This window comes from Octopus bimaculoides, chromosome 23, assembly GCF_001194135.2.
Source record: "Octopus bimaculoides isolate UCB-OBI-ISO-001 chromosome 23, ASM119413v2, whole genome shotgun sequence".
NCBI lineage: Eukaryota > Metazoa > Mollusca > Cephalopoda > Octopoda > Octopodidae > Octopus > Octopus bimaculoides.
The window spans coordinates 17,468,565-17,478,664 of NC_069003.1; the positions used below are offsets into that span (position 1 = coordinate 17,468,565).

Here is a 10,100-nt window from a genome sequence, read left to right on the forward strand (position 1 = left end):
TTAGAGAGAGCGACCATCATTTAGTGAACGGACCACTAGAATCATGGCCACAAGCAGGCAGCCACTAAAGACAAATAGCCAGAGGGAAAAAGAAAGGCATTCCTTCGATATAATTCGACAAACTCAACATTTGACTTCGGGTATTTCCGTGACAGTTGCTGAAATGGGAGGGGGAGAAGAAAGCTAATGGGTTGTGTGTGCGTGCTTGTTCTTGTCTGTGTGTTTGTGTGCGTGCTTGTTCCTATCTGTGTAAACTTCGATTCTGTTTGGAAATTTGCGGATTTTACATAGACACATGAAGCAGGTAAGAACAAATATGCGAGGCTTTTTTTTCTTCAAGTTTAAAATGAGATATTGTTGGCATAATTTCGTTATATCTATATTCCACAACACATAAATACATAAAAACAGAACAGGCACACACACAGACAAGAACAAGCAACTGTCACGGAAATACCCGAAGTCAAATATTGAGTTTGTCGAGTTATATCGAAGGAATGCCAAAAGAAAGTTACCATCAGCGACTATGCGAGACAACTTCCCTCGACTCTTATTATCACGAGCTCAGCTCACTTTCTTCTCAGAGCTTTATCTCTATCTGTGGATTACTACTAAGAGAACGTGTACACAAACTATACAAGGAAAATCTACATCTATCTTTACTTCGCATGCTTTTCTATTTACTAATTATACATACCAACCCGTCATGGTTTTGGATTTTTTTACAGTGTAACGGTAAATAAATATTTTCTTCACAACTTCAATCACTGTTCTTTTATCTTTACATAATGGCAATCAACGAAGAACCAATCCTTACAAACTGAATACGACTCCGATGTTCCATACTATTGTTTACAAATTAAATTCCAACTGTTGCAAAAAAATAAACAAACTATTACATGTGTGTTTATGTTGGTCATCTGTGTGTATGTGTGGGGTAGGATCTGTGTACATGTGCTAGTGTTTGTGTTGACGTGGCTGTGAGAGGTCAACAGCAGCCGTGAAAGGTGTGAACGGGTGGGTGTGGCTGTTTGCATGTGTGTGTAGACAGAATGGAGAAGTGTGTGTGTGTACGTGCATATGGGTGCGTGTCTCTCACTCTGTATCACTTTTTCTCTCTCTCTAGATATGTGTGTGCCTGTGGGTATGTATATCTCTGTGCATGTATGTGTAAGGGCGGATGCGTGTGTGCGCGCGCGCGGATTTGGGTTTATGTATGTGTGTATGCAGGTGTGATGGGGTGTCTGTATCTATGAGAATGTGTGCATGCGGCGAAAGTAAATACGTACACCCGGTGTTTAGGGTTAAGAGTTAGGGTTTTTGCTACGCCGAAAACGGGTGGTGAACGTATTCCTTACCTCCGCCCAAATTAACAACAATAAAAATTTAAAACACAACCCAAAACACTGGGTGTACGTATTCTTTACTTTCGCCTACTCCCACCCTACCAAATAAATGGCCTTGTGCAAATAAGCCATTTATTTTTCAGATAGTATGAATGTTATCACAACATTTCCAATAAATTTTATAAAGAAATTATTAATTACCTTTCAACTGTGTCCGGTCAAACTGAGCCACTTCGTCAGCCATCCTGCAACAACGTGTTGTTTAATTTCCGCGCCACACTCACCAAGTCTTTAATTATGTCACATTTTCGAACACTAGAAAACTGCCCGGATGAAATTCAATATTATTTCTTATAGAACAAAAAAGACAATCTATTATTATTATTGTTGTTGTTATTTAACTAAAATTGTAAATTACGAAACAAGAAAAAAACTAAGAATCTAATTCGCGTTGAGTATGATTCGTATCGACGTCTTGGAATAAGAAGCTAGGCTCCAAGGTTAAATTGCGTGTAACTCCAAGCTTCTTGAGACCAGCGTCAGTGACAACTATGGCCCTGCTTCGTAACGTTGCTTATTCCCTCAGGTCATTGACTGAATCAAAGAATATTGTTGTGGCTTTATATCACAAAAATGTAAGCTAATGTCTATTATTATTACCTTAACGTATCTCAATGTTTTGAAGAACTGAAAAACACGGAACGTTCTAAGTTTTGTTTCGCTTTGGACGAATACTTCCTGTCTTAATTTTAGATCTTAATGTTTATCTTTAAATATTTGTTATTCCGTCTACTTCGTCTCCATAATTACATGTAAAGAAAAACTAAACCAGTAATGGTCTGCATCGCCTATAAAAACCAACACTAACACTTCGTAAAGCCAGATAAGTTCGTGTTTCATGGAAAGTGAGATCTTATCTGCCCCTCCGGCTCTCGACCTTATATAAGTTAAGTCTCCGAAAACAGCTTACACGCCGAGACGTCATCTTGCTTTATTCCTTAACATTTTTTAAATGAAAGTATTACATAATACCCCTAGTTATTTTACGTTGTCATTATAGATGAGAGCTGAAATATAATGTAGTTTGGATCCTTCAGATATTTTTGCTGTTCGTTCATTTAACTAATGCGCATATATTGCATATCATCGACCAACATTAATTTGTCTCATTCAAACAGTTAATTCTGGAACACCCTGTATGGTGTGGCGTTGTTAGTTCCGTTGCTCGAGTAAAAATTAGAATCAAAGGTCTTCTCGCCGTAAACATCCCATCTTTTTGTAAAGCGTATTGTATCAAGCAATATATTATCTAAAATATATCCTTTATAGACGTGGCTGTGTGGTTGAGAAGCTTGCTTTCCAACCATATCGCCTTCGGTTCGATGCCACTGTGCGGTACGTTGGACCGCATTGCAGTACCGTGTCAACCAAAGCCCTCGGTATTATATAATTGCCGTTACTGTGTTGATGTATAAGATAACACATACGACTTACTTATATAATAAACAAACATAAGTTCGTGTATGAAATTCGTGTCTTTTCCACTGCAATTATTACGTGTTTTCTTTTCACACTTACAGAAGTACCTCTCTCTCTCTCTCTCTCTCTCTCTCTCTCTCTCTCATATATATATATATATATATATATATATATATATATATATATATATATATATATTTACTTGGAGAATGGAGCAACAAATACAAGAAAAAGCATTTTCATTGGACTAGATAGCGGTTGTTTTATTATGTGGAGCTTGTGAAATGAGTCAGTGTGGAGGTTTAGGTTATGTAATGAGTCATTTTGTACATTATGTCTTTAGTCACTTACGTACGTTTCGATGCAGCCAGTAGTTTGGCCGATCTCTTCAGAGTGTTGAAGGGTATATTCGAAGTTTGTGGTGTGCGAAATGGAGGAGAAGTAATTATTGTGGTGGTGTGATAGTGGTGATAGGTAAATAGAGCCTTACGTTTTAGTTGTTGCGTTGGTCTTCTTGTAAGGGGATAACTTTCGATGTCGCTCCCGAGAAAGAGTAAAAGTAATTACTCGATCCATGACGGGTATTGCTGCTAGTATATCTATATATATTTGTAGATATCTATCTATCAATATATATATACACACACACACATATATATATATAATTTAAAAATGCCGATTTTTACCAATTTTTTTGGCAGATTCGTATTTTCCGTAGCCGAAAACGGGGGCGGGGTTGTGTATAAATATAAAAAATAATAAATGAAAAAAAAGGGGGGGTTTTACAAAAGGAAGTCTTGCCAAGTATATATATCATCATCATCATCGTTTAACGTTCGCTTTCCATGCTGGCATGAGTTGGACGGTTTGACTGGGGACTGGTGAGCCAGATGACTGCACCAGGCTCCAATCTGATCTGGCAAAGTTTCTACAGCTGGATGCCTTTCCTAACGCCAACCACTCCGAGAGTGTAGTGGGTGTTTTTATGTGCCACCGGCACAGGCCACTCAGGCGGTACTGTTCAACGGCCACACTCAAATGATGTTTTTACGTGCCACCTGCACAGGAGCCAGTCCAGCGGCACTGGCAACGCCCTCGCTCGAATGTTGTTTTCCACGTACCGCCAGCACAAGTGCCAGTAATGCGGAGCTGGTAACGATCACGCTTGAATGGTGCTTTATACGTGCCACCGGCATGGAGGCCTTTCAGCAGTCCTGGCAACTATCACGCTTGGATGGTGCTCTGACATTACACACCCAGCGGAGCACACTAGCTTTGTTCCTTGCAAGCTTATGCACCTCCTCAGCAGTCACAGCCCATGTTTCAGTGCCATGTAGCATGGCTCTTCGTACACATGCGTCATACAGTCTGCCTTTTACTCTAAGCAAGAGGCCCTTTGTCACCAGCAGAGGTAAGAGCTCTCTAAACTTTGCCCAGGCTATTCTTATTCTAGCAGCTACACTTTCAGAGCACCCACCCCACTACTAACTTGGTCACCTAGGTAACGGAAGCTATCAACTACTTCTGGTTTTTCTCCCTGGAATGTAGCAGAAGTTGTTCTCTGCACATTTTCAGTGTTTATTGCTCCTGAGTATCTGCCACATACAAAAACTATTTTGCTAGTTAGCCTTCCTTTGATATTGCTGCACCTCTTATGTGTCCATAGCTTACACTGAGTACATCTTATAGAGTTTCTACCTACGCCTTTTCTACAGATCGAGCAGGGCCATCTATCTGAAGGGGTTTGTGGTTTGTCTGCCTTTCTACTTATTAGGACTTTGGTTTTAGCTAGGTTGACTCTAAGGCCCTTCGATTCTAATCCTTATTTCCACACCTGAAACTTCTCTAGTTCTGATAGTGAGTCAGCAATTAGAGCAAGGTCATCAGCATAGAGGAGCTCCCAAGGGCATCCTGTCTTGAATTCTTGTGTTATTGCCTGGAGGACTATGATAAATAGGAGCGGGCTGAGGACGGAACATTCTTCACTTGTTGCCAACCCATACCTTACTGACAGCGTCCCTGTACATGGCTCACACAGCTCTCACTAAGCACTCATCTATCCTTAGTTTCCTCATTAACCACCAGATAAGGGAATGGGGGACCCTGTCAAAGGTTTTCTCCATGTCAACGAAAGCCAGGTACAGAGGTATATCTTTGGCTAGGTATTTCTCCTGCAGCTGTCTTGCCAGAAATATAGCATCAGTGGTGCTTTTCCCTGGCATGAACCCAAACTGCATCTCATCTAAACTGACTCTCTCCCTAATTAGTTGGGCTATGACCCTCTCTGTGACCTTCATTACCTGATCCAACAACTTGATATCTCTGTAATTATTTGTATCTAAAGCATCACCTTTACCTTTGTAGCAGTTGTCTATGGTGCTGCTACACTCGTCGATTGTACTAACGATTAACACCTTAGTATTATAATAACTATAGCTGTTGGCGTTATTACCACCTCATCAGACAGTAACAGTTACAAACCACAGTGATAAATTTTGTTGATAAATAAATCAATTTTCAGATATGTACTTGCCAGACAAGTGATTTGGTTTCAGATTGTCTTGAGAGTAAAGCATTTACATGTGTAGCCATTCAAAAACTCACAAAAAGAACCGTTGGCTTAAACATTTTTTATTTGGTGTCAAAACATTTGTCACACTCTACAACCTATTCACACAGTTCTGCTGTAAATTATTTGTCATTAATCTCTATTTTATTTTTATTTATTAATTTCAATGATTAGGTGATTGATCATTTTGAAAATCCCCGTAATGTTGGTTCACTTGATAAGAATGATAATAACACAGGTACAGGACTTGTTGGGGCCCCTGCTTGTGGGGATGTCATGAAATTACAGGTAAGTCTAGACTGAGTTGTTTCCCTTTGTTTTTATAATTTTTTTTCTTCTCCTTTTTATTTATTTCAATCATTGTACTGCTGCCATGTGTGACACTGCCTTGAAGGGTTTTGATTGAACGAATTGACCACAACACTTATCCTTTTAAGTCTAGTCTCTACTTGTTGAATTACGAGAACGTAAACAACCCAACACCTGTTGTCAGACCGTGATGGGCAACAGACACAAAGATACACACATAATGAGTTCCCATACAGTTTCTATTTACCAAATTTGCACACGCAGCTTTGGTCAGCCTTGGGTTATATTGTAGGAAACACTCACTCAAAGTGCTACACAATTGGACCGAACCTCAAACCACATAGTAACAAACCAAGCTTCTTAATCACACAACCATGTCTGTGCCTATATAATGAAACAAAATGGTTCCATGAGCATATGGGTATTTGCTGTACAAGAGGTTTTATGAAGGACATATGTGCCATTATATAAGACATTGTATGTGGCATTTTGAACCTTGTTTTGCTTTTCAGTCTCAAAATTTATGCTTTTAATATCTAATAACACTTATGGTGAAAACCTTAGGGATGAAGTCATTCAAGCAAGGTTTTATATTGTTTCTTAAATTTATGTCACCAAAAATGTAGTTGTCCTTTTCTTCCTTTTTGTAATATTGCTTGCAGATTAGCAGAATATTATTTTAGCTAATAGCCACTGAAGCAGCTTTTGTAATGAATGTTAATTAACACACCCAACTTAATTTGGATGTGATGTTTATAAGGCATACCTCCACATGTGTGCCTTGGTTTTTGTTGCCTCATAACTTACTGAAAAATAGATATTTTTCTATGAAATTTTCTACGAATATACTTAAGATAGTGTAGATTCTAATAATATCAAAATTTATTGAAAAAATTTCTCTGAGTGTGAGATGAGGTGTTTTGGAAAGTCCACACAAGTCAGCTTTGTTTCCTCATAACTTTCGGGAAAATGGTTATTTTTTAATAAAATTTTCAACAAATACCATTCACGGTATATAAATTACGATTATATTGTTAATAGAAAGAAAATTGGTAAGTATAACACTCACATGCTGACATAAATCAGTTTCTTTACAAAATTTCAAGTTTCATTTTGTAGATATATATGATGTGTCAATATGTATGTGTACGAGCCCACCAATTTCAAAAGGTGTTTGTAGAAAATTTCATTAAAACATACCTACTTTTCTGAAAGTTACGAGGAAACAGTCATGTGGGAAGGAGGCACATGTGGAGGTAAACCGTTTATAATGCATTAGGCTGCTGTAAACATTGCGAAAAATCATTTCATGCTGACGGCAAATGCTATGAAGCATCAAAATTCTATTATCAGTTGAAATTTTCTTTGTACACTGGCAGATGGCTCTACTGTATTATGTATACTGACGGAATTTCGTCAACAGATAATAGAATACCTTTGCTTTTAGCATTTATCATCAGGGGTTGCTAAACTTTTTCGACCATTAACCTCCTTTAGCCACTTCCCCTTCCGCATCAACCACCCTCCTCATTTCAAATATCTTAATACCCTACACTACCGTACCATATCTTATTGAAGATGACACATTTTTTACATTTAAAACTACGTGTATGAGTATACAGTATTAAATGAAGTTGTTTTCATGGTTAGAAAATGTGAAAAACGCATCATATTGCTGGAATATCTTTTATTGAAATTGACAACATCAATGTGAAAGATGAGCATGGTGCTGACTAAGTATTTCAAGCAGTTCATCTGGGATGTCCCCTTTGGCAACCCCTGGTCTTCATGGCATGACTTTTCAGGACGTCTACAGCAGTCTTTAGGCATTATTAGCCACGTATCAAAGTTGTATTGGATGTGCTAATTAATAAAAATGTTAACTGCCATAATTATGTGTAATACGAAGTAGCTATGTGTTTCCTCTACAGCAAGATACCTGTTCCTGTCACTCTATCATACTTTTAGTCTCTCAACACCTAGCTTTAAGGTTTCTATTTCTTTATCTTGCAAGTTTCATGGCAACTTCACTACTTCTGATGCCAAGAAAAAATCGCTCAATACACTTTATAAAGTGGTTGTTCTTAGGAAGGATATCCAACCATCGAAACCATGCCAAAGCAGATTAAAGAGCACCTTGCAACCGTCCAAGCTTGTCAGAGCCAGCATGGAAGACGTGTTAAAGTATGATAATGATGTCAAATTAGTCTGGGGAAAAACCCATTTTTGTTTAAATATTTGTTTTTTTTTAATTATTCCTCTTGTTATAATATTTTCTCTCCAGATTAAAGTTGATGATAATGGGAAAATAATCGATGCTAAATTTAAAACTTTTGGTTGCGGCTCAGCCATTGCCTCCAGTTCCCTCGCAACTGAATGGGTGAAAGGTAAATCGGTGAGTACCCACACATTTTCTCTGCTAACAACGTTGAAGTATTTCCTTTTCCTCTTAATTTTTTTATTAGGTGGGCTACCGCTTTCAAAGGTTTCAGTGGTTTGTCTTGTACTTCTTTCCATTGACTTCAAGTAAAGGAAAAGGCAGTTGACTCGAGTATAAAGGATGGGGGGGGGGGCATACCAAAATCTCAAGGGAGGTAATCGGCGCAATTCTGCCAGTTTTATGTTCAAACTGACCAGACCCGGCCTCTCACACCTGCCCTACGATGTCATTCTAAGAATAAACAATCAAATCATCAAAATTTCAAATCTATGAGATAATGCATGATTAATCTAAGATAATATGAATAAACATTACATTTGACAGTAATCTGAATCCTAAAAGGTTAAATTAGTATCCCTGCATGTTAAAAGAGGCAACAAAATAGTTCAAATCCTGCTAAGTCAACTCTGCAGTCAGTAAAAATAACGTACCAGCTAAGTTTGGTATGTGGGGAGTTGGGGCAATGAATGCAATATGTCTTCTGCCTTTTTACATTTTGCCCAGCATGCTAATGATTCTGCCAGCTCACCACTAACAATAGGTCAGTGTTGCCTTTCATCCTTTTTGGATCAATAAAATAAAGTATGAGTCAAGTACTGGGGTCAGTAATATCAACTAACCCCTTCTCAAAATTGCTGGCCATGTGCTTAATGAAATCACTATTAGGTGGTGGGCAGGCAGAATTTTTAACATGTTGGGTAAAATGCTTAGCAGCATCTTTTCTGTCTTTATATTCTGAGTTCAAATTCCACTGAGATCAACTTTGCCATTCATCCTTTCAGGGGTGGATAAGATGAAGCACCAGTTGAGCACTGAGGTTGATGTAGTCAACTAGCTCTTCCCCCAGATTTCAGGCCTTGTACCTATATTAGAATGGATTATTGTTATCATTAACATGGTCAGCTGGCAAAATTATTAGCATGATGGACAAAATGCTTAGTGGCATTTCATCTGAATTCAAATTCCATCAAGGTCAACTTTGCCTTTCATCCTTTCAAGGTCAATATAATCGTCTAGTCACCTCCCGCAAAATTTCGGGCCCTGAGCCTTTGTTAGAAAGGATTATTATCATTATTAAGGCGGGGAGCTGGCAGAATCATTAGCATTTTGTCCATCTTTATGTTCTGAGTTTGAATTCCACCAAGGTCAACGTTGCTTTCCATCCCTTCGCTGTCAATAAAATAAGTACCAGTGAAACACTAGAGTTGATATAATCAGCTAATCCCTGCCCCCAAAAATGCCAGGCCTTGTGCCTTTAGCAGAGAGGTTTATTATTATTAAGCTAAACGTAGTTGATAGCTTCTGCTATCTAGGTGACCAAGTTAGTAGTGGGGGAGGGTGTGCTGAAAGTGTAGCTGCTAGAATAAGAATAGCCTGGGCAAAGTTAAGAGAGCTCTTACATCTGCTGGTGACAAAGGGTCTCTCTCTCAGAGTAAAAGGCAGACTGTATGATTATGATGCATGTGTTCGAACAGCCATGCTACATGGCAGTGAAACATGGGCCGTGACTGCTGAGGACATGCGTAAGCTTGCAAGGAATGAAGCCAGTATGCTCTGATGGATGAGTAATGTCAGTGTTCATACTCGACAGAGTGTAAGTATCTTGAGAGAAAAGTTGAACCTAAGAAGCATCAGTTGTGGTGTGCAAGAGAGACGATTGCGCTGGTATGGTCATGTGGCGAGAATGGATGAGGATAGCTATGTGAAAAAGTGCCACACCCTTTCAGTTGAGGGAACCTGTGGAAGAGGTAGACCCAAGAAGACCTAGGATGAGGTAGTGAAGCACAACCTTTGAACATTAGGCCTCACCAAGGCAATGACTTGTGACCGAGACCTTTCTAAATATGCTGTGCGTGAGAAGACCCGGCAAGCCAAGTGAGGGCATAATCTGAAGCCTCTGCCAGGGGTGTAGCCAGCCCACTTATGTGTAGCTTTCCTTCATTGGACACTGAACTCC

The 10,100-nt window shown here is 38.9% G+C and overlaps 2 protein-coding genes across 2 annotated transcripts in view; one reads left to right on the top strand and one right to left on the bottom strand.

The window, feature by feature from the left end:
• The window catches only part of LOC106872262 (DNA helicase MCM9), a 61,142-nt gene extending 59,428 nt beyond the window's left edge, over nucleotides 1-1,714 (bottom strand). The window contains exon 1 of the mRNA XM_052976136.1: nucleotides 1,548-1,714. Within this exon, the coding sequence (XP_052832096.1) occupies nucleotides 1,548-1,590 (43 nt within the window). The 5' untranslated portion in view covers nucleotides 1,591-1,714. The remainder of the gene's footprint in view (nucleotides 1-1,547) is intronic.
• A 101-nt stretch (nucleotides 1,715-1,815) lies between these two features.
• LOC128250636 (iron-sulfur cluster assembly scaffold protein IscU-like) overlaps nucleotides 1,816-10,100 on the top strand; it is a 14,995-nt gene continuing 6,710 nt past the window's right edge. Inside the window, exons 1-3 of the mRNA XM_052976137.1 lie at nucleotides 1,816-1,981; nucleotides 5,569-5,682; nucleotides 7,988-8,098. Coding sequence (XP_052832097.1) covers nucleotides 1,898-1,981; nucleotides 5,569-5,682; nucleotides 7,988-8,098 — 309 coding nt within the window. The 5' untranslated portion in view covers nucleotides 1,816-1,897. The remainder of the gene's footprint in view (nucleotides 1,982-5,568; nucleotides 5,683-7,987; nucleotides 8,099-10,100) is intronic.